General features: G+C 36.5%; 1 protein-coding gene across 6 annotated transcripts in view; it reads left to right on the top strand.

Annotated features, from left to right (window-relative positions):
- Positions 1 to 16,354, top strand: part of LOC128533809 (NACHT, LRR and PYD domains-containing protein 12-like) — a 30,371-nt gene extending 14,017 nt beyond the window's left edge. For 3 of the 6 annotated variants that reach the window (XM_053508067.1, XM_053508068.1, XM_053508066.1), the window contains exons 7-12: positions 5,408 to 5,602; positions 7,508 to 7,681; positions 8,745 to 8,918; positions 10,514 to 10,687; positions 11,859 to 12,035; positions 12,854 to 13,799. In XM_053508067.1, coding sequence (XP_053364042.1) covers positions 5,408 to 5,602; positions 7,508 to 7,681; positions 8,745 to 8,918; positions 10,514 to 10,687; positions 11,859 to 12,035; positions 12,854 to 12,860 — 901 coding nt within the window. In that variant the 3' untranslated portion in view covers positions 12,861 to 13,799. Of the gene's footprint in view, positions 1 to 5,407; positions 5,603 to 7,507; positions 7,682 to 8,744; positions 8,919 to 10,513; positions 10,688 to 11,858; positions 12,036 to 12,853; positions 13,800 to 14,604 lie in introns of those variants that run through there. The other 3 variants (XR_008361379.1, XM_053508069.1, XM_053508070.1) reach the window with 3 other exon arrangements.
- The last annotated feature ends 8,728 nt before the right edge of the window (positions 16,355 to 25,082 follow it).

Below are 25,082 nucleotides of genomic sequence, written 5' to 3'. Positions count from 1 at the left end.
TAAAAATGTATCTCTACATTAATGAGCCAATGTATTATGGTGTGGGCTGCTGTTGGCCAGGAAGTCCAGGGCCACTTTTTGGTCCCAGTCCGCCCCTGTAATGGAGAAAGCGCAGTCAAAGCCCGGGGATTCTGCGTCCCGCGGGGGGCCAGTTGTGAATAGCTGACACTCAGTCATAGCCAATGAAATTGAAGCATTTTTGCCGCTTTCCACGTGGTGTGGCGTTGCTTAAATAATATCTGTATAATATCCGTATATCCTATAAAATCGTCCAGACCCTGGTTCGAATCCCGCTCTGGGTGAAAATGTAATAAATGTAAATCCTTTGCTTTACACTTATTGCTTATGATTATCATTAAATTATAGCAACTGTGGGGTGAGTGCTAATGTGTTTCATAGCTTAAGCAAAAAAAAATTCTCAATTGCAAACATGCATATAGTACCGAAGCATAACTTGATAATGTAATCACTATATATCGTGGCATTTTAGCACATAGCACCGGCATTTTGAGCACTGGTTGGGAATCGAACCCCGAGCCTCCCGCATGGCAGGCGAATCACCTACCACTGAGCCACCAGTACCCGTCTATGTTTAAAGCGCATAAAAACAATAGAACAATACTGTTATAGGCTAACATCATACATCTTTGTAGTCCTTTTGCACACGCGCAGGTGCGTTACAATAATAATAATAATAATAATAATAATAATTCTAAATTAAAATGAAGAATAAATACATATTAGTTTGAGCTTGAAACGTTTATGAGCTCTGTCGCTTGCTGTCAATGGGCGCCTAAAAGACATAACATTTTTCGGCTTCAGTAGACACAGAATACTTTAGACTGAAACACGACTGCCCCCTAGAGGTAATGAAGGGCATTTTCACAGCTTGCCGCGCAAAGCCGCGACAAGTCGCGGGATCCCTTTTCCGAAAACGTGCGTTTTTAAAGGCCAGATCTGTATATATATCTATATGAACATTGAATGAACAATATATATATATATATATATATATATATATATATATATGTACATTGTATATTTACTGAATATACTATGTTTTTATGTGTATACAGTATGTGTTTGTATGTGAATATATTATATAAGTATGGGTTTGTGCACACGTCTCATATGTAACATTCATATAAAATGCAATTCATGAAAAGTGTATGTTGTTAAAGTATTTGTGGATATGTATGTAACGATGCGGCTCGCGCGAGAGGCAGAGCCGCGCATAAACTGTCCAGGCCGGGTTGTGATACCGCGACACTCCGTGTGATCATTCGGTCGCACCAGTAAAAGGTGTCAGGGCCAAAGACAGAGCGCTTAAAGCGCTCTCGGGTTAAAGTGCACAAAGCACAAACTCTACTCTCTCTTTTCCTATGAATTTATAAGGGCATAAGTCCCGAGAGCATCTTTAGTTTTTTGTTTCAGTTTCCAGAATTCCTTCCATTAGCTGCATCAGAAGCCTGGAGAAGTGGAATGCACTTTGTCAGTCCTCTACCTTCAGATCTGTCCAACTTGGGTGTCCCACTTGAAGACTAAGCTCCTGCTGGTATAGATCTTAAGGTCACTGAGGCACGCAAACCCCCTGACCACAATAAGGTGGCAATCCCTCAAGGGGGGAAAAATAAAAATTAAAGAAATAAAACAAAATAAAATAAAATATGCTTAATCCAGATTTTATCCATCAACGAGATAACATTTATCTTAGCTGGATGGTCTAATTCTCAAAAACGTTTAACCTAAAGAAAGACTTAACACACTATAACTAGAATATTAACAAAACAGAAAGTTTGTTTTATGAATAATAATAATTTTTTTTTAATAAAAACCTAGGTTTAAGAAGATGGGCTATAGAACAGATTATATTATATTTTTATATATTTTTTAGATTTGTTAGTTATTTTTTTTATAGTAAATGAACAGCTCTCTTCTCTCCAATCTTCCTCTAAACAACAGTCTCCTATTTTCCTGTGCGTGCGCTGCAGCCTGTGAATGAATACACGCAGCCGAGACATGAGGAAAATCTAATACCGTATTATGTAGTGTCTCTTTTTCGGCGGATTTTTCCGCTACCGCAGATCATTTTATCAACTTGCGATATTAATTTTGTGAGTATATTAACATGTGATTTCTCAACATTTCAAAAATTTGATTTGAGGGGGCAAGACATTTATTTTTAAAGCCCTGCGTCAGGGCTCTTATAAAGACCCCGAATTCTGCGAATTCCCCCATCAGCGAAACCGGTTTGATAACTTCACACCTATCATGAATAAAAGGTGACAAAAGGGATTACAGTAACTGGGCTCTGTGGGGGTTCACCTCGGAGCGTGCTGTCGCGTTGTATTCAGCATATAGACTAAAACAAAATTATGTTTGCTTCAGCATTGGAAACAATATTGTATTTTTTTAACTTTAAAAAAAAAAAAAGAATACAAAAGTAAATAATCTTTAATAAAGTTATTTTTCATATAACTTAAACGGCTGAATAAAGTTAAATATACACAATAAATTAATAATTGCGTTTTCTTTACATTTGAACACTCATTGAGCTTTTACATTTTTATACAACCATATCATATATTTATGTCTAATACTGTTTTATTTATATTTTACAACATTACATGCAGTTTGTAATTTACTTGCGATTGTACTTTTAAAATATAACCTACATATCTACAGTAAAAGCATATTTAACTACTTCAGCAGTGAATGAGTAATTTGTCGATCTGGCTTTTAGATAAAGTTCTTATTTAATATAATTTTATTATTTAATTAATTATCTTATTATAAATATGATTCTTATCCTCTATATTCTTGTCGAGTATAGTTCTTCAGAGCAAGCATTGTATCAGAAGATTTTACGGAATCTCTTCTCACCTTTCATTCAGGATAGGCGTGAATTTATCAAACTGTGTGTGCTGTTGGCAAGTACTGTAGAAAGGTTTAGATGAATTAAGAAGAGAGCGGATGTCTCTGCTTAAAATAGATAAAAAATAAATAGATAAAAATGGTTAATGATAGCAATTAAATCAGACTTAATAGTTGGATTTGATACTTTTCTTTTTATTTACTGTATGTCATATTATACTTTCTCTATGTTATTTATCTCTATATATATTCTATATCTATATAAAGCTATTTATTCATTTCTCTTTTATTTGCTTACTTACTTACTTACTAACCAGAGAATGCTTTAGTAAAGGGCTTTAAAACAATGGCAGTCTGAATGATAATGGAATATTACAGAACGTGCGAGTTGACGCCCATGCACCAATCACTAACCATTAAAATGTTGGATTTGAATTAAAATGCCACTTTTATATTCATGTTTAATTAAATTCTTAAATCATCGTGTTCACCCATAGGTTTACTGCATACACAAAAGGGAGGAAACGGAAAAGTTTCTTTTTTCTTTTTTTTTTTTTTTTTGCATTGAGTTTAATCATGCAGCACTTTTAGTATTTATAGCAAAAGCAACCCAACAGTGTGATGTGAATCACATTTTTAAATATTTTATTTACTCCACCACAATAATTTACATAAAAAGCTAAGTGACTCATTATTATCTATTAATGCCAAATATCCTTATTACTGTAGATGTAGCCAGCTACGTATCTGTTTTCCATGAATTCCTGGGAATTCCTCCCACTTTTTATTTTAAGAAGAAAGAGAATCGTTGCTATTAATCATTTTAATAATATTGAAATATTGTTAATACCATTAATGATTTTACATTATTTTATAATTATTTATACTGTATTTTTAACATATTTGTGACTCAAAGAAACAATGCACAAAAGACTTATTACCTGTTGCATGCTTTAAAGTAAACTGACCACACTGTAAAAAAAAAAAAAAAAAAAATTGTAACAAGTTGCACAGCTTTTATAAGTTTACTCAATTTTTAGAAAAATTTGCTGGCCAATCAATTCACATTGCTGTTTATTTGACACATTGTGTACCCAGTTAAAAATATTAAGTTGACTTAACTTGTAATTCAAATATTAAAGTCAGCTCAAGTAGTATTGGTTGTGGGCTCAATTAATTATATTTCTCTAGGGTTGACTTAGCCCGACTTTTCATTTACTCAAAAAATTAAGTTGTCTCCCATTGATGTAGTTTGTTAAAGTGATTGTTTTTCTATATAAGCAGGTTGGCCTAACAATACTTAGACAATCAAAACACACTAACATTACTTAAAAAAAACTGCATAAAACAGGAGAATGCATGGTCTATTTTGCTTAAAAATCAGTAAAATACCTGGAGACCACTAGATTCCTATCAGTATCTTACTGAGTCTTTCACATTACAACATCATAACCATTTTTAAAAACTAGAAAATATTTGACTTTTGAATACTACTTTGTGTATTAAAAAAAAGAGTCTCTATGGAAACAAAAGTTTCTCTCCAATTCCAATAATTATCCTTTGGATGACTTTATAGGTGTATGTCCAGTCCTTTTGGAATTCAATGTTTAAAGCACAGACCTGAACAAACATCACTCCTAAAGCTGCTGCATTGTCACGCAGACCCTCAAAGACTACAGTCCCTTCCAATAGCTTCTTGATGCTCCTCCTGTAGCTTCAAAAGACCAACCATCAACCCCCGTCCCCAATCCCCCACAGCAGAGCTCTAGTTAAAAATACAAAAGGAGTTTTGTAAATTTCACTGAATATCTAGTTATGATAAAAAGTAAAATATATAAATAAGACTATTATTAATATCACCAGAGTGTAAAACACTGTTTCTGGAATACTCATGATTTTTAAAGCCATGCATCGTTTCATATTTAAAACAGTTTGATATTTTTAAGGGTTTTACTTCTTTTACTTTTCTTTTCATTCTCAGGAGTAACTACAGGTTTGAAGTGATGTTTAAAATTAACTAATTAGGTTTTCATACAGATAAGTGAACCGATATAACACTCATAGATGAGCATTAGCGACTCTGAAGCCAAACTAATGCGGACATTTTTATATCCCTTAACTTACCGAGGCGAGTACTGAAGCTCTTAACTGTTAAACTTTTTGGGGTTTTCTCAAACTTTCCCTAGCTGAGGAAAAGTCAGGACAAAGTGGGGAATAAGATAGATATGGTTACGAATGTTTAGCTTCCTAACACAGTGTTACCTGTTCTCTCAACAAATATTTTAAATTTAATTAAATTAAAAAAGTTGGGCCAACAATATAGTATTACCTATCTAGCTAGATTTTTTTTACAATGCAGTAATATTACTATTACAGTAAACTTTACAGTAATTACAAATACCTATTGTGTCCTTTAAATATTTTGTCTTTTATAATAAATATATATACATCCCTTTTGAAGCTTCATTGTTACAACCCGACCGTAGATACTAGGTACCTTTTTATTTATTATGTATTATTTTATTTCCTTCAGTATCAGGTGTGATAAAGTTGGAGTGAAAGGTTGTTTAGCTCTGGGCTCAGCGCTCAACTCAGAAACCTCCAATCTGAGAGAACTACAACTGACTGTGAAAACACTGGATCTGTCCTACAATACACTAGGAGACTCAGGAGTAAAGACTCTCTCTGCTGTACTGGAGAATCCTCACAGTAAAGTGCAAAGTCTGAGGTAAGATTATCTCTTTGAAGGTCACAGTAACTATGGGTGTTGTTTTGTAGGAGCTTGGGGCTGTTGTAGCTACTACTAGGATAGTCATAGCGCCCCCACAGCACCCCTAAAACTTTATGGTTTATTTAGAAAATTACATTTTTAATGAGTGAAAATTCTATTTACAAAATGCATTGATAAAACCAACTATTTTTAATGAAAAAGCAAAAATGAAAAACAAAAACAAGACTTGTGATCTGATTACGATGGGTTTCTTGAAAGCCAATGGGTTTATCACATGCTGAACTTTCTCTCATGTCCTTGTAGCCAGTGTGCATTTTTTTTTTTTAACTAAGCATTAAAAATGCATTGGTGATACCATGATGAATGTTATGATGTCTAATGGTAAATGCATGAATTCCTCTGTTGCCTGTTATGAATTTCATATATTGGTGGTTAAGGAAGAAACTGTGACTCCTCGTCGCCATCTCTACAGTATGTGATGTTCATTCACATACCAATAATCCTGTAAGACCTATGAGCATAATATACAGCTTAATGTACATTCTGACAAACCTAAAGTCTTTGTTAGAGACTAACTAACAAAATGTAGGTGAAATGCAAAAGTCAATCTGGAGCTGTTGAACAAAGAGAATGTATAAAAAGAAAATATATAAACTGTAGGACAGAAAGTCCACCAAAGTGGTCCTCCCACTGGTCCTAAGGGTGTCTGTGTAAGAGATAGAGAGAAAGACTTTTCCTTTTTATATGCTCTTTAGTAGCCTCTGCATTATAAAAAGAACATTTTATTTAAAAAAACACATGCAATGGTTTAGTTTGGTTATTTAAATATGTACATTTTCTTTCTTTTATTAAATTAAAATAAATCCCACCCCACCCACCAACAATAATCCTAACCCCCTACGGGCTTGGTTACATTTTAATCCATCAGTCCAGTAAAAAACTCAGGCATGTTAATAACCTCACACACTTTAGTCGTTTTTATAGATCATAGGCTTGTTCATTGACTTTCCTGGAGCTAATGTCCATTTTCATAACCTGAATCTTCCCAGTGGTAAGAGCACTGTCAGGTTTTTGTTTGTTTTTTCATGCTGCACTGATTTTGCCTTGTCTAGAAAATCGTTTGTTAATGGCACATTTCTTTTTCCCTTTGTCAGCTATAGAAACCAATTTAGCTGTTCTGTAGTGTATAGTTCTGGGATATATAAAATATCACGATTCAGTGTATTGACGAAGCTTGTTTTTGTCAGGGAAACAAAAAAAATTACTTTATTCACTTAGGGAAGGAAAGTAGATGTTTTCACAACCAACAAGTTCTCCCACCACTAACAGCATCTCCTTCACCTGTAGTCCATTCTCTGGCAAACACCTGACACTACGCCATCTCTCAAAAGTGTCCCGCTCAAAAACTATTGTTTGCCACTGAAAACGCATGTTTAAAACATAGGGAGACATTAAACACTATCTTGCGAAAAGTTTTGGCAAGACACCAAACAGCCATCCACACATTCCTCCCCAAATTCAGTGCATGTGCAGAGAGAGAGAGCTTCCTAAGGGTGTGGTATGACAAATATGGACATTTGTATTGCTAAAGCTCAGAATCAAGCCACATAAAAGAAATAAACAGATTTAAAGCCCCAAATATATGCACATTTAACTTTGCAGTCAAAAATAAAGTGACACTAGTGATGAAAACTATTACACACATATTTTATCCATATGGTGAGTCTGCACAGTTCCTTACTTCCTGTTATAATCTCTGTTGACTAGTGTCACTAAACAGCATTAATGTTTTGGTCAGTGTTAATTACACTGACCAAACAGACAAAGACAAATCATATTTGAAGCAATTAAACAAAGTCTTAAATCCAGTGATGAAAAGTGTGTCATTGTGTCTCTCTACAGGTTGTCTAATTGTGGTGTCTCAGATGAAGGCTGTGCTGCTCTGACTTCAGCTCTGAGATCAAACCCCTCACACCTGAGAGTACTGGATCTGTCCTATAATAAAGTAGAAGACTCAGGAGTGAAGTGTCTCTGTGCTGTACTGGAGAATCCTGACTGTAAACTGGAGACACTGAGGTAAGATCATCTCTCTGAGAGTCACATGACCTGCTCCTCAGTAAGACACATTCTCTAATAGTGAGACTGAAGCAGAAGTTTTAGGTTGATCATCAATGTCCTGAGGAGGAAGATTGTTTCTTTTCACTGCACACTGATGATTTGTCACAGAGTCTTTGGGTCAGATGTACGTATGTGAGAAGCTGCAGAGCAAAACATGACTTGATGTGACTGCAGTGTGTCTGAAATGACTGTGAAATTTACTAAAACACTGTAACTAATCACACAAACTGCACCTGGGACACAAACTAAATGCACTGTGTGTGAGCTGTAGGGTTTAAAAGCAGCAGGGAAATGCAAATGAGAAACATTTTATTGGTCTTAAAGCTGAAATAATGTTTATTTTGTCAGTGAACATTCGTCTCCATCTAACTGCTATAAACAGGGTTGCCAGATCTGTATTATATAAGCAACGTTAAAACCATGCAGTCTTTATTAATAGTTATTTCACTGAGCTCTTAAATAGTCTTGTATTATTTCACAATTTGTCATAAATAAAGAATATCTATAAATAAACTCACTGACTCAAATACACTCATACAGTAACACAGAGCTGAAGTTGAGAACAGGATCAATAGGTGTGTGTATGAGAGGAGATCACAGTGCATGATCACTACTGTATGTTTAATATAGAGAATGTGGAATTACATTACTCTTCATACGCATTGCTTTTTAGGAAAACATTGCCATCTTTGGTTTTACTGCTGATCGGTTGGCATGGTAATTTCTGTCACATGTGTTGAGAGTGACACAGAGTCATGAATTTTAATTATTTTTAAATATAATAATTTATTCTTTACTCTTTTCATCATGCAGCAATATACTATAAATATACACACATCTGCTAAGAAAAACTATTTATAAGACTTGGTATGATCATTTTAAATTACTTTGTCAATTAGAATAAACAGGTAATGTCATCCTAAATAATTACATAATTTTATAAACACATCAGCTTTAAAGTGAGTCTTAAAAGCAGGTAAAAATCTGGTGATGAAGAGTGTGCCATTGTGTTTCTCTACAGGTTGTGTGATTGTGGTGTCTCAGATGAAGGCTGTGCTGCTCTGACTTCAGCTCTGAGATCAAACCCCTCACACCTGAGAGAACTGAATCTGTCCTGGAATAAAGTAGGAGACTCAGAAGTGAAGTGTCTCTGTGCTGTACTGGAAAATCCTCACTGTAAACTGGAGAAACTAAGGTAAGATCATCTCTTTAAGAATCACATGACCTGCTCCTCAGTAAGACACATTCTCTAAAAGTGAGACTGAAGCAGAATTTGAGAACAGGTTAAATAGGTGTATGTATGAGAGGAGATCATATTGCATGCTCACTACTGTATGTTTTGATATAGAGCATACAGACTTGCATCACAATGTTTTAATATAGTGCTGCTATTTGGGAAGGGTCTACCATCTTTGGTTTGTTATGTTCTTAAATTTGTGAGATGGTGTTTTTTTTTTTTCGAATTGAAGAACTGTAAACCTAAAGAAAAGGGACCTTACTGGGAGAAGTTAAATGCTGGTGCTAAGCAGAGATATTTTGATGAACTTGTAGAGATTCAAAACATCGATCCGTATGACCTGGTTGCTGAAGAGTTGATGAAAGACCCAGACACACGACCCCTTGTCACACACACACTGACATTTTTATTACCTGGTTGTGTGGCCTGCCTGAGAAGCATAGGAGACACATAGTGTTCACTATCCATTGTCTCTCATTAGCATCATCATCATCATTACACTTTTATTTTTTCTGAAACTCATCTAAAACCATTCATGGGAAATTGACCAAACCTTTGTTCACTTGACCAAACATTGGTTCAGTAAATAATTACAAGGTTGGCCCAATGTTGGGACAACGTTGGCTCAGTAGATAATGGTAAAGTTGGATATTAAAATTTAATTAGACTCGTATATGTGTATATGCAAACATGAAACATATATGCAAACATGATGAAATTATTAAAAACTAAGAAAATATATGTGTAATCATTATGATGATAAACTACAAATTAAACACCTAGTACAACCACTTTGTCTCTCAGGAAGGTGAATGACAATAAATGCATACAAAGTACCTTTGCATACAAAGTTATTTATCATCATTTACTTCTTTAGCATCATCATCTTCCCCATGATGATATATGGTGTGATCAAATGAAGAGCTGCTCTTAGCAATGTCAGTATCCATAACTTCTGAGCCATCTAGTTCCTCAAATCCCTCTAAAGTTGCAGAAACTATCCCAGATAGCACACTGTTTAAGGGCCAACATTGGGCCAACAGCAGTGCATACGTTGGGCCACTGTGGGCATCAGTGGTTGGCCTAATGTCATTTTGTCCATTGGGCCAATGTTGGCTCATTGGTGGGGCCAAAGATAGGTTGGCCCAATGTTGACACAGTGTTGGTTCAGTGGATGATGGCAACATTGGAAATTAATCATAAACAAATAAAACAATAAAAACAATAAATAATCAGCAAATATTCTGGCTTACATAAGACATGAATTAGTTTTAAATGTTATGATTTATACTTTACATCATATCTTTTAATTTATGATTTTGTTTTCCATCGAGTTTTACACTTTTACTTCTTTATTTTGCAGTAATATACGTACTGTAAATATTCACACATCTGCTGAGAGAAGCAAAATATAAGATGATAATTTGAATTACATTGTTAATTAGAATAAACAAGTGACTTTATTCTAAATAATATCATAATTTTGTAAACACATCAGCTTTGAAGTAAGTCTTAAATCTGGTGATGAAGAGTGTGTCATTGTGTCTCTACAGGTTGAAATGGTGTGGTGTCTCAGATGAAGGCTGTGCTGCTCTGACGTCAGCTCTGAGATCAAACCCCTCACACCTGAGAGAACTGGATCTGTCTAATAATAAAGTAGGAGACTCAGGAGTGAAGCGTCTCTGTGCTGTACTGGAAAATCCTCACTGTAAACTGGAGACACTGGGGTAAGATCATCTCTCTGAGAGTCACATGACCTGCTCCTCAGTAAGACACATTCTCTAATAAAGAGACTGAAGCAGAAGTTTTAGGTTGATCATCAATGTCCTGAGGAGGAAGATTGTTTCTTTTCACTGCACACTGATGATTTGTCACAGAGTCTTTGGGTCAGATGTACGTATGTGAGAAGCTGCAGAGCAAAACATGACTTGATGTGACTGCAGTATGTCTGAAATGACTGTGAAATTTACTAAAACACTGTAACTAATCACACAAACTGCACCTGGGACACAAACAGTAAAACAGAGCTGAAAGTTGAGCAGAAGTTGAGAACAGGATCAAAAGGTGTGTGTATGAAAGGAGATCACAGTGCATGATCACTACTGTATGTTTTAATTTAGAGAATGTGGAGTTACTTCATGTTGCTTTTATTTTGTGTTGCTTTTTGTGAAGTCACCGCCATCTTCGGTTTTAATGCTGATCGTTGATTTCTTACACAGATGTACTGAGAGTGATGCAGACACATAAATATTACTTGTTTTTAAATGTAATTATTTATACTTTACATAATCTTTTAATTTATAATTGTTGTCTTTTACCATGTTTTAGACTTTTACTTTACAGCAATATACTGTAAAATACTTGAACACTGAGAGAAACACAATATGAGACTCAGTATAATTTTTTTTATTACATTGTTAATTAGAATAAACGGGTGATGTCAATCCAAATAATTAAATATTTTTACAAACACATCAGCTTTAAAATAGGCGCACAGTGATTTAGTGGTTAGCACTGTTGCCTTGCACTTCCACGGTCTGGATTCGATTCTCAGCCAGATTCGATTCCCACCTCTGTGTGCATGAAGTTTGCATGTTCTCCCCATGTTTGGTGGGTTTCCTTCAGGTACTCTGGTTTTCTCCTGCAGTCCAAAGACATGCAGATTAGCCTAATTGGCATTCCCAAATTACCCATAGTGTGTGAATGAGTGTGTCAGTGCGTGTTTGTGTGTGTACCCCGCCTCATGCTCTAACGCTTGTAAAATAGGCTTCAGTTCCCCACGAGCCTGTATACAGGATAAAACAGTATAAACAATGAGTGAGTAATCAAATTTAAAGTAAGTCTTAAATGAAGATTAAAATCTGGTGATGAAGAGTGTGTCATTGTGTCTCTCTACAGGTTGTGGGATTGTAGTGTCTCAGATGAAGGTTGTGCTACTCTGACTTCAGCTCTGAGATCAAACCCCTCACACCTGAGAGAGCTGGATCTGTCCTTGAATAATAAAATAGGAGACTCAGGAAAGAAGCTGCTCTCTGCTCTTAAGGATGATGAACATTACAAACTACAGACACTGAGGTGAGTAATGACCTTTTTGTATTATTGTTGAAATAATAAAAGACTAATTATAAAAATAATTAACCTTTAGTTTGCACATTCCTATTTAGTTCTGATAAATATGAGATTAGTAGGTTAGAAGTGTTATCACTGTTTTATTTAAATGTTTTTCTCTAACAATATGCTTTAATGCTTTAATGTTTTGTGTTCAGTAAAGTTGATTTTAAATCCAAGTGAAGTCAGAAGACAGGGAGTCAGTCAGAGTCTACAAAATGTCACAAATGAGTGCATGAGAGTGATTGTAAATGAACAGCTCGTCTCCTTGTGACACCCTGCTATCTCTGACTTCATACTGCTGCTTTTGTCTAAACAAGATGATCTCTGCTTTTCCCTGTTTCTGAAAGCAAACTTCATTCTCTTAAAACTTTTCTGCTACAAATATTGTATTTAAGCCGCCACTTTCCTCACTCTGACACTTCTTCCAGCATCCGACCTCCACACCGTGTCTTCTGTCATTCCTGTAAAATTCACCTCAGCTTGTTCTTAAAGTCTGCACTTAAATATTAATGTAGAACAAGAGCTAAATGACTCAGTAGTGTTGATTATTTAAAAAGCTCCAAAGCCTGTGATTGGATAAGAGCAGTGATGTGATGAGTAAATATCTCTCATGTTTCTGTTATAACACAGATGTTACTAAGAATGAAGAAATGTTGAATGAATAATAATAAACAGGAGATGATGATGTTTCCCTTGAATTAGAGATGATTACATGCTGTTGATCATGAAGTACCACAGTCCAGTTCATGGTTATTAATACACATTTTTCTTTTTATATTCAGTTTGTGATGAAGATGCTGGTGTCCCTGCAGTTCCATGTTGGTGATAGAGAACATGCCTATAATACATCATTCGGTTAGTTATAACCTGGACTTGATTTAGGCAGGGTGGTGCGGATGCTGAGGGATATCATCCTCCCTATGGAAAAAATTACAAAAACCATCCACTCTGTAAAACCACCATCCTCCTGAACGTATTATGTAACATTTGTCATGAAAAAAAATAATAATATGAAAACTCTCTATGTATGGTCACCTTGAACTAATAACAGTTATCAGAATTCAGTATTGTAACGCGCTGATTACCAAGCTCTTACGAGTTTGCATAATTTTTCACGCTGTTTGCATTTTTGCAATGGCCAAGAGAACAGTTCAAGCACAGCCCATGAAATATTTTAAAAAGAAAAGAACTGAAGTTATGATACATACTGTACACACAGATCCTCTCAGCAGAGATGTAATGAAAACAAAGGATTCAGTTTAACACTGGAGTTTTGGAAAACTGACCGCTTTAATGACTATAAAAAATGGGTTATTTGTGTAATTTTATTCTTAACTTTTTTAATTAGACTGTGTGGCTTTACCTACATGCTTGAGTACAAAAGGGACCAAATAGATTTTTAAATGCCATAATAGTAATTTGATGATTTGTTCATGCGTGCGTGCGTCCGTGCGTGCATGTGTGGGTGTGTGTGTGTGAGAGAGAGAGACAGAGAGAGAGAGAGAAAGAAGTAGTCATACAAAACTTTACTACTATTAAATGTAATTATTTAATTACTAATGTATATATAGATTTTTATTCTACTCTTATAATTCTCTCCAGATGAAAGTCATGGAAAGAATCAAATGATAGTTTTGACAATTGCATGTTTAAATGCATGTGATTTTAATGGCCTTAAGTTGATTTAATTAAGCTTATATTTTGTTAATAAAACTGTTCTTAAAAATGTTACTTATTTTACAATCATTTTGTATGGTTAGAAAAAATGTTTTATATTTTTATAATTTTTAATATATATATCAACCACTAATTATAACTCATTAAACAGCGTCAAAGATATGAGAAGTGTGCGTCCATCGTGCACAGTGGCTTACAGACTGCGGGAACACACATGTGAATGAACATCAAATTCCCAAAGTACAGAAGTGGATGTCATCTTTACCTCCAACAATAGAGGGCAGTGTTGCCAAAGATGGCTTATAATGGGTTTCACAATGAAGGACTTTATTTAAGGAAATTTATAAGGAAAACGCTTTATTGGTTATGTTTTGTTTCTTTCTTAATATTCATTTATTCATTCATTTATTTATTCAACTATTTATTCTTATTTGTTTTAGATTTGTAGTTGCGCTTTATCCCACACACTTTTTTTTTTGGTCTGCACAAGAAGGAGCATATATTTAGTGATGGTGAGATAAAGCCTCATTTAGGTGTCGAAGCTTTCCAGTCGAAAATTTCACCAAAATGTTAATTTCATGAAACTTAATTTATGAGCTTATTGTACGGCCATCTAGTGGGCAGGTACAGTACAGTGAAACCTCGGATTGCGAGTAACGTAGTTTACGAGTGTTCTGCAAAACGAACAAAGATTTTTAATAAATTTAAACTTGAAAAACGAGCATTGTCTTGGTTTACGAGCACCGCGTATCATGTATCACATATGCGCTTCTTGTTTTTACACCGAGCGTCATGTGATCACAACTGAGCCAACGTTTTTTCTCTTTCTTGTCACATCAACACCGTGGTAAAAAAGGCCAGGCAGCGTCTCTACCACCAAAGACGCTTGAGAGACTTCAGACTGCCCTCCAAGGTACTCAGGAATTTCTACTCCTGCAGAATACAGTATAGAGCATCCTTACGGGAAACATTTCAACCTGGTTCAGGAATAGCACCATGCAGGACAGACGAGCTCTACAGAGGGTGGTGCGATCAGCTGAGTGCATCATCCGCACCGAGCTCCCTGACCTGAACTCAATCTACAGCAAGCGGTTCTGGACCATGACCAGGAAGATCGTGAAGAACCTCAGCCATCCCAACCATGGACTGTTCTCTCTGTTGCGGTCTGGAAAGCGATTCCGGTCCCTGAAGGCCAACACAGAGAGACTGAGGGGGAGCTTCTTCCCGCAGGCGATAAGGTCTTTCAACCACAACACCATGCAGAACTAATACAATCTTTCTAACATCCATGGACACTATGGACACATTCACGCACACCTACACTTACATATTCATGTTTACATTCTGGACCATTGCACAAAGACACTTTAAGTTTAATAAGACACTTTTTATGCATATTTGCAGACCCACACTCTTTCTTTCACCAAATTTCAAATTTTTAAATGTTCTATTGTACAGTATATTCTATTTTTATTTCTATTTTCTATTATGTATAGAATATTTCTATTTTAATTTCTATTTTTATCCTAGTTAAATGTAATTTTTCTATCGTATTTCTTTTACTTATATTTATTTCTTATTATAAGCTTTAATTCTCTTTTAAGGTCACTGGCCGTCGTATAAGCATGTCACTGCATATCGTACTATGTATGACTGTGTATGTGACAAATAAAATTTTAATTTTAATTTTAGATGTAAGCTAGGATATAGAGCCTGAGTTTTGTTCTTCAGTATTTTTTTTTTTGTTGGATTTAAGTGCAGGATTCACCCGAAAGTTTGTACTATAGCCCAACAATGCCGCAAATAAAAGAACGGGCATGCATCGATGTAACACCTGTTCTGCCACGGTCCCTGGGAATTAGATCAGGTTCCCCGGATTACTCAGCCGTCGCTTTGTCTCCCCCTAGTGTGTCTGTATTGTTATATGTTTCACTTAATCAATGAATCAAGGTCACCTGTGTCATTCCCCTGTGTGTCTATTTAAACCAGACGAACCCGTAGCCACCTGTCCGTGCACTGTTGTTTCTGTTAGTGTTTTTGGGTGTTTTAATCTCTCTTTGTTTGTCTGGCATAGGATTGAAAGGTGTCTGCAGGGGTAAAGGTCGGCATCCACTCCAACCATTAAAAGAGGTTGGAGGATCATTGCTGGGGAATCCTCAGCTCGCCGGTTATGCGGTGCTGTTTGCATGTTGTTCTTTAAGTTCGCCTCGTGTTTGTTTTCGCCGACTACCTGCAGACCCTGTCTGGACACCCTGTCTTTTCCCCTTTTTTTGTGTTATTGGGGCTGTTTTTGTTCAATAAACATCGATTCAAAGTTCTTCCTGCATCTGCGTCTGTCTCCTCGCCTCGGAAAACATGACAATCGACCAGTTTGTCCATCTCATCATTACACGAGCATGAATTAACAGGCTGTTACGCTGTCGCAAGCAACATTAAAATAAAGCGGAGAAGCTTTAATAATTTAGAGGAGAACAACAGTCTTTCTGTAAATGTGTGTGTGTTTAATTTAGACGAAAGAAGAAAGTTTTACTGTGTAAGATAAAAAGGGGGAGACAGGAGGGGCTGAAAGTAAGAGTCTCTACTCTAGCCTCACACAGCGCCTGCGCTAATTTCTTATGGGAAAATTAAATTTGGTTTATTGGGAGTGTTTTGGAGTACGAGCCCGCTTCCGGAACGAATTATGCTCGTAATCTGAGGTTTCACTGTAGCTGCAAGTAATATAGCATTCATTTATACATATACAGTACATGTGCACGCACGCACGCGCACACACACACACACACATAAAATTATGTGAGTTTTAAAACATTTCAAAAACTTTTTTCTGCCTTTGAAAAAGGTTTTAACTAATAACTATTTACTTACATTTATTTTAAATGCTTTCTTACTGTAACTGCAGTTGTATTATTTACGATTACTGTGGCTTAACTATCATCTCTGAACATTTATATTAAAAATAAGTAAAGAACAAAATACACATCCACCCTCTTAAAATAGAGAAACACGACTTTGACTAAATTCTAGCAATTTATTAAAGTAGCTATCCAATTTGGAGAAATTAAATAGAAATGTTTCCCAAATAGGGGAAGTCTTTCAGTACAAGTGTCCCGCTTACTCGAAGGGCACAGTGTGCCGATCTTAGTAATGAGACTCCGGTCCTGTCCACACGTAGCCGGGTGTTTTTAAAAACGGAGATTTTTCTCTGCGGTTTTCGCCTTTCGTCCACACGCAAACACAGTTTTGGTCATTAAAAACAGTGCTTTTGGAAAACTCTGTCCAGAGTAAGGATTTTCCAAAACTCTGTTTTAAGTGGTGTCGTGTGGACAGGGAAAATAAAGATTTGGGCTTGTTGTAACCTCACCTTGTGCTGATGATGTACAGTAATCGTCTGTGTGTCAGTCTCCTTGATTTGATGTCAGCTTTGTTTTTAAGGACATTCTGTGCAATGATGGCCGCACATACAGTAAACTAGTGACTGTGCTAAAGTTGCGTACTGGACTTTTTGCATGCGTGCACATACACGCGCAGTTACTCACACATTATGTTAATGAATAGAGGTGGATGAATGTACTACTAAGCTCACTGCTGCTACATACTGTGCTGTACCAAACTCTGATGACACAGACTCTGCGGACTGCGACAGCGGTTTCGGACAAGACCCGTCGGACTTCTACAAAGCGCAACAGGTTATGAAGTTTTGTCTAGACTTCTGATTGGCCCCCTGTTGATTAAAGACACTCCAGGTTTTGCGTTTTCATGCCAACAAATATATTTTTAAAATCTAGGTCGTGTGGACAGAATTATTTTTTAAAAACTAAGAAGAAAAATCTCAGATTCCGGAAAAGACAAACGAGGCCTCATTTGTCATTATGTGAAATTCAGGGAAACAAGGCTTTATTTAATTGAAATGCCCCTTTTGCTCAACACAAGCTTCAGAGTTTCAGTTTCTTACATAACATCTTTAGCTTACAGTATATTAACTTTAGGTTTATGCATAATTAAAGGCTTTCTCCTACCTCTCAGCTCCTGGCTGATACAGGGCACAATGTACTCTACAGTTTTTACCATTTTACTGTGGTAAACTTGACTGTTTAAATATATTATTGCCTATTTCCTATAGTTTTAGTTTATAAGTTATATTTTTTACAGTAATTCATGGTTTATTTGGCCATTTATATATTTTACGTTTCGTAATTTCTTACGTTTCCTAATTGTGATGGATGTGCGCCCAAATCTACTATCGCTCCTCGCTCACTCTGTAGGCTCCCTAGATAGGCCCTATTCGTGGCCGGCTATGAATGCCAGCGTGGCACTGCCCCCGGACCTGTGCGTGCACTTCATCCCTTTCCCTTTCTTTCCATCCTCCCTCCTTTAACCCTTTCCTTCCCTATTTTTCCTAAATAAATTACCCTTTTTCCACATAAGACCTCGCTTCGTGTTCGTGCTTCATGGTGTCGGACGTGCTCTTAGGGTCGAACCCGTTACAATACATAAAAAATGTCAGTGTTAAATAAATCTATTTAGAATATTATGCAGTAGTAAGGCAAGGGTATAACTGTCTATATATTAAAAAGGGTGACAAATTGTCATATAATTTATATCAAATATGTCTACATCATAAAATGTTTACTATAAACATTTGTTATGATTCATACAATTTACAGGCAAATGTCTGCTTGTTTGTTTTTTTATTCTGTTTTCAATTAGTATTTTTTTAAATACAGTAATATGTTTTCATTTTTCTTACATGTACTGTACTGTATATTTGACTGTTTTGTCGGAAACACAATTACATGCTTACAGTGGCTTGCATAATTTAATAAAAATTTTATGCATAAAATATGTCATTATTTCTGTTTAAAATTATGTAATAAAGTATGTAACAGAAATTTTGTAGTAAAATAATGGTAAAATGCCAGTTCTTGTAAAAATATTAAATTTGATATTTGTCTCATGTTTGTTGGAAGCAATTAAAATGTTTATACTGAAGGTATCACAGTCTCATTAAACCATGGTGATTTTGTTGAAATTTTGACACAGCTACCTCACATTGATTTAATGTAACCTTCCTTAAAAATCAAACAGATGAATTATACTAAACCAATGTAATTTCCGTCAAAGTCAAATTTAACTATTGCACATTCATCTAATGAGAATTTTCCAGAGTAAAATGTTTATAAAATATAATTGTGTAAAAGTTTTAATTGTTTATTTCATTTACCCAATGTAATAAATGAAATTACCATCAATGTTACATATTTCCCCCTCAATTTCAATATACACAATGCTTGGGCAAAAAAATAAAATGTCACCATCTGGATTTACTTAAACAAATAGTTAAGATAGTTTCTGTTGGATAATTACTGCTGTAATCAATATAGTTCCGTTTGCAAAAGTTATTTAGCCCTAACTAATGTGTGAAGAGGTGGCACGGGGAAGTGCTGGAGAAGACTTTATGCAGTAGTCCAACTCTCACATCATCAATGTAATGATCTTGAAGAGAAATCAATGTGACTCTTGATGGAAACAATGTTGTGACATTTCATAAGCTTCCTGGAATGATGCCATGAAGAATGTATTCATCTGCAAAATGTGTACTCTAAATTCTATTTGCTACAGAATCGATTTATGTGACTACATTGTTAACCAAGGAGATGGCCCCCTTCCATGAGATGAATGCAGTAATAATCTTTCAGTTACTATAATGAACTTTCATTCAGATGTCCTGCTATATACACTACAAAAGTCAAAAACCTTCTCCCTCTGTGGATTTTCTTTATTTATTTCTTATTTATTTTATTTTCAACATTGTACATTAATACTGAAGACATTCAAACTATTGTGGTTGAAATCCTCAATAAAACAAGTAAGTCATTCACTCGTTAAGAGCAAAGTAACAAAGGTTTGTTAATCCTTCAGGATCAGTCTCATACAGTGTGGAGATATCTCTCTCTCTCTCTCTCTCTATATATATATATATATATATATATATATATAGTGGCGTGGGCAGGGTTTTGGACTAGTAACCATCATGCTTTGCGGGAGGGGTTGTTAGGTGTTCACCCTGTCGAGGAAAGGTGTTTGGGTTAGTGGCCTCGGCCAGGGTGTGTGTGTGTGGGTTAGAAAGTGTGTCCTGTTGATGTGTGTTAGTGAATGTGTGGTTGTGTGACTTTTCGTGCCATTTTAAATAAAATACTCCCAGCCATTTGCATTGGGCAGCAAGGAAGCTCACTCGTCTCTCCAAGTCCCTTCGTAGCAGTTAAAAACGATACAATATATACACTGCTCACAAAAATTAAAGGAACACTTTTTTTTTATTGGGCCTGGCATGAAATCAATTAAAACTGTCTGATATTTTTGCTTGGTTAAGCAGCTGAGGGCATTGTTAATCACTTTCAGCTGTATTGGTGTTCATGGACTTAACGACAGGTGCACTACAGTGCCAACAATTAGAAAACCCTCAAAACAGGACTGATTTTACATGTGGAGGTCATTTCACGTTTCTCCCTCTTGATCTTTTTTGGCTGTTTTTTTTTACTCGTGCTAGTTTTGGCTTGAGTAATTATCTCTACTGGCAGGATGAGGCGATTCCTTACCCTACAGAAGTTGGCCAGGTTGTCCAACTTCTCCAGGATGGCACATCCACCATGCTGCAGCAAGAAGGTTTAATGTTTCTCCCAGCACAATCTCCAGAACATGGAGGAGATTTCAGGAGACTGGCAGTTATTCTCGGAGAGCTGGACAGGGCCGTACAAGGTCCTCAACCCATCAGCAGGACCGATACCTGCTCCTTTGTGCAAGGCGGAACAGGCTGAGCACTGCTCGTGCCCTACAGAATGACCTCCAGAGGGCCACTGGTGTGAATGTCTCTACCCAAACAATCAGGAACAGACTTCATGAAGATGGCCTGAGGGCCCGACGTCCTGTAGTGGGCCTTGTGCTCACTGCCCAGCACCGTGGAGCTCGACTGGCATTTGCTCTAGAACACCAGAATTGGCAAGTCCGCCACTGGCGCCCTGTACTTTTTACAGACGAGAGCAGGTTCACCCTGAGCAGCTGTGATAGACGTGAAAGAGTCTGGAGAAGACAAGGAAAACGTTATGCTGCCTGCAACGTCGTTCAACATGACAGGTTTGGTGGTGGGTCAGTGATGGTCTGGGGAGGCATATCCATGGAGGGACGCACAGACCTCTACTGCCTAGGAAATGGTGCTCTGACTGCCATAAGGTATCGAGATGAAATCCTTGAACCCTTTGTCAGACCCTACGCTGGTGCAGTAGGTCCTGGTTTCCTCCTAATGCACGACAATGCCCGGCCTCATGTGGCAAGAGTATGCAGGCAATACCTGGAGGATGAAGGAATTGAAACAATTAAATGGCCTTCACGATCCCCTGACTTAAACCCAATAGAACATCTGTGGGACATTATGTTTCGGTCCATTAGGCGCCGCCAGGTTGCTCCTCAGACTGTACAACAGCTCAGGGATGCCCTCACACAGATCTGGGAGAAAATGCCACAAGACACCATCCGTCGTCTCATTAGGAGCATGCCCCGACGTTGTCAAGCATGCATACAAGCTCGTGGGGGCAACACAAGATACTGAAAAGCATTTTGAGTTGCAGAAATTAAGTTTTTGAAAAAATGAACTAGCCTGCCACATCTTCATTTCACTCTGATTTTAGGGTGTCTACACAATTGAGCCCTCTGTAGGCTGAAAACTTTTATTTCCATTAAAAGACTTGGCCTCCTTTTGTTCCTAAGACATTGCCCTGTCGTTATTTGTATAGATATCCAACTTCATATTGAGATCTGATGTATTTAATGTGTTTCTTTAAAGTGTTCCTTTAATTTTTGTGAGCAGTATATATATATATATATATATATATATATATATATATATATATATATATATATGCCAATAATTGCAGCATGGAGGATGCTAACAGAATTTCAAAGTGGCTCAGGTTTGCTCTCCCCCTCACCCTAGTTCTCTACATTAACCCTATGGGTAGTGCCTTTCACCATAGCATTCCCATTTCATCCCAACATTTTACCAATTTGTTCTTTAGTGTGGTATTTTCTCTCTGTACTGCACCCAGCTGGATGGTATGCACCATGTTGTCATAAGTCTATTCCCAGATATTCTCCAACTGGTGGAGAGCCTGGTTCATAAAACGTTTCACATTTTTGCAACTAATTTATTCAGGGAATCCCCACTGTGGGGAAATCTCAGAAGTCAATGCTTTTGCTACTGCACTACAGTAGCATTTTGTTTGGTTGTAGGGAGTGCTTTCACCCATTTGGAAACTGTATCAAATAATAACAAGCAATATTTTCCACTTTAATCTATGGTAACTCTCACTTACTCATCGTCAATACCGCTTTATATTGTATTCAGCGTCACGGCGGGCCTATCCCAGGAGACTTGGGGCACAAGGCAGGGTACATCCTGGACAGGGTGCCAATCCATCACAGGGCACACACATACACACACTCATTCATACACTACAGGCAACTTGGAATGCCATTTAGACTAATTTCCAGGTTTTTGGACTGTGGGAGGAAACCAGAGTACCCAAAAGAAACCCACCAAGCACAGAGAGAACATGCAAATGCCATGCACCAAGAGACGGGAATCGAACAAGGACCCTGGATGTGCAAGGCAACAGTGCTAACCACTACACCACCATGCCGCCTAGAGTAACTCTATGAACTCCATTTGTATGTGTTCAGAAGGTTAAAATCCTCTAACTATGTAGTAGCACAAATAACACATTTCTCACAATAGTTTTTTGGGTATAATTAGTAAACCCTCTAAGAAGTGTGGAAATTTTGCATAATGAGGAAATAGACACTTTTGAAAATAAGGTTTCGGATTGAGTGTAGATGTTGACTGTTTAATTTTTCTCTTATTTAAATTTGGCTAAAGGAGGAAGTATTTGCAGGTCATCTATTCGTAATTATGATCCCAGCTGGGGTGGCTTGGAGCCCATTACAGTCGTTCCCATAAACTTTCAGTGAGTTTAACTTAGAAAAAAAACTGCATGGTTTTATTAACAAAGGAGTTAGACTTAAAAAAAAAAAAAAAAAGATAGTCATTTTTGAGAACTTATACTGTACAAACCATGTCCAGCACATAATATTGTGTTTTTCTGTAAAAAAAATCATTTATATTTCAAATATGATTGAAACATTTTAGAAGTCATTTGCAGCTAGTTCAGCCATACCTCACAGAGCCACATTCACGTTAACCGGTCATCAACAAAATGTAGCAGTGCAGCGGAACCTCAATCTTGGGGAAATTTGTTAGACTCATATATCTGTCCTGTGAGGAAGACTTGCTTGTCTATTTACGTCTGAAAGCGTCTGGTGAAAATATTTCCTCTAAAACTGTCATAAACTTAAACGGCCATGATACCTTCAAAAACACTCACTGGATGAGGAATACAAATCTTACAGCCTGGGTGTGTTCTGGGCTAATGTAAACAAAGCATGGAAAGTCTTTAATCAACATCAGCACCTGACACAGTCATCAAACAACTTAATGTTACTTAGAAGAGTAAATCTGAGTGGAAGTGTCACATATATTATCTCCCCATTGTACTGTATATCTTGAGAATCTCTCCCCCCATCCCTGGATCAGAATAAATATCACCAAAACACTTATAATGCATCTGATACATATCCAGTTCTTTAATTTGAATACAAAGTATGAATTAATGTCTGTAGTTTAGACAGACTTTACACATTTTCCCCAAACTACAGAAGAAGGTAATTTTGTAAAATGCTTAATAAATTAACCTTCGGATTCAGCAGCATTTAAGTCATTGTACTGTGGTCAGAATTATCATAAAATAAATGCGTGTAGACAGCATTAACCCTGGGAAGTGTTGGTGTGATGATAGTGAGGGTAGCTGGTTCTTGACTCAGCATAGTATAGATAAAAATTAAATCCAATATGGCGCCGGTGAGGTCGACTACAACCACAACTGCTCCGACGTCTTTTTCTTTGTTTTTTTAATGAATTTTCAATAACTTAAACTTGGCAAATTCATCAAAATTGAGTACATTATGTATGTTACAGTTAAAAAAATAATAATAATTAAACCTTACAAGTCTAGATGTGTTAATCCACATGCAAAACCACCCACAGGTAGCATTTAAATTCCTTTTGCAATTTAAGAACAAATGTAAGCTGTGTAATTTTCAGCTAAGTATACCACAGGTTTGACTCCTTGTCAATAATAAGTCATTTTAAATTCAGCACAATGAAGTAAAATCCATCTTCAACGTCCACTTTGTCTTCTTGGTCTTCTTCTTCATTTTTATCTGCGGCAGGCAAAGTAGGCTGCACTACTGCCCCCTAAAGGTATGGGTGAATGATGCTTACAGTAGTAAAGTGTTTTTTGCTGACTTAACACTCAACCTGGTGTCCCTAGTTGATCACCGAGGCCTGGTGATCAACTAGGGACACCTGAGTGTATTGTACGATAATATAACTGGTGGTTAGATTTTTTTTTTTTAATGAAAAAGCTAGATTTCGAAATAAAACATTTATCTATTACAAAGCAATTTTAAAATTGACTTTAGGCATTACCAACCTACATATCTATATATCTTCATTTCAGAGATCTAACCTACTAACCCTCCCCTTCATCCAGGGCCGGAGTGGGACTCATTTTCAGCCCTGGAGTTTCATGCCTCAGACCGGCCCACTTTAGATCACAACCTATTATTATTAAAATCATGTAATTTTAAGCTTACATGTTAAGTCTACAATAGTGCAAATTGTTCTGTAAAGCCTTGTAATTCAGTGTATATTTCTAAAACATTTCCAATTCAATGCAAGTAAGGGTTGCTTCACAATTTAGATTTATTTCAACGTGAGTGCACCAATATTATTCTTAACAGGATATTCTTTTCAACAATATCAGAATTTATATTCTGTTCAAATAAGTAATCCGAGGTATCCAAACTTTAAACATAAAATAAGTGTGCCTTCAGCCTTTCATTTGAAGCACATGTAGATAATATTACCAGGATAGCATTCTTTCACCTCAGAAATATTGCCAGGATAAGAAATTTATTGTCGCTAAACGATGCAGAAAAACTAGTTCATGCTTTTATCACCTCTAGGTTGGACTATTGTAATGCCTTACTGTCTGATTGTTCAGCTAGATGCATAAATAAGCTTCAGCTAGTCCAGAATGCAGCAGCGAGAGTCCTCACTAGAACCAGAAGATATGAGCACATCACCACTATCTTATCTTCACTGCATTGGCTCCCTGTGAAATTTTGCATTGATTTTAAAATACTACTCTTGACATATAAAGC

Source organism: Clarias gariepinus, chromosome 12 (genome assembly GCF_024256425.1).
Source record: "Clarias gariepinus isolate MV-2021 ecotype Netherlands chromosome 12, CGAR_prim_01v2, whole genome shotgun sequence".
Lineage (NCBI taxonomy): Eukaryota > Metazoa > Chordata > Actinopteri > Siluriformes > Clariidae > Clarias > Clarias gariepinus.
This window is presented reverse-complemented; position numbering and strand designations above follow the sequence as displayed.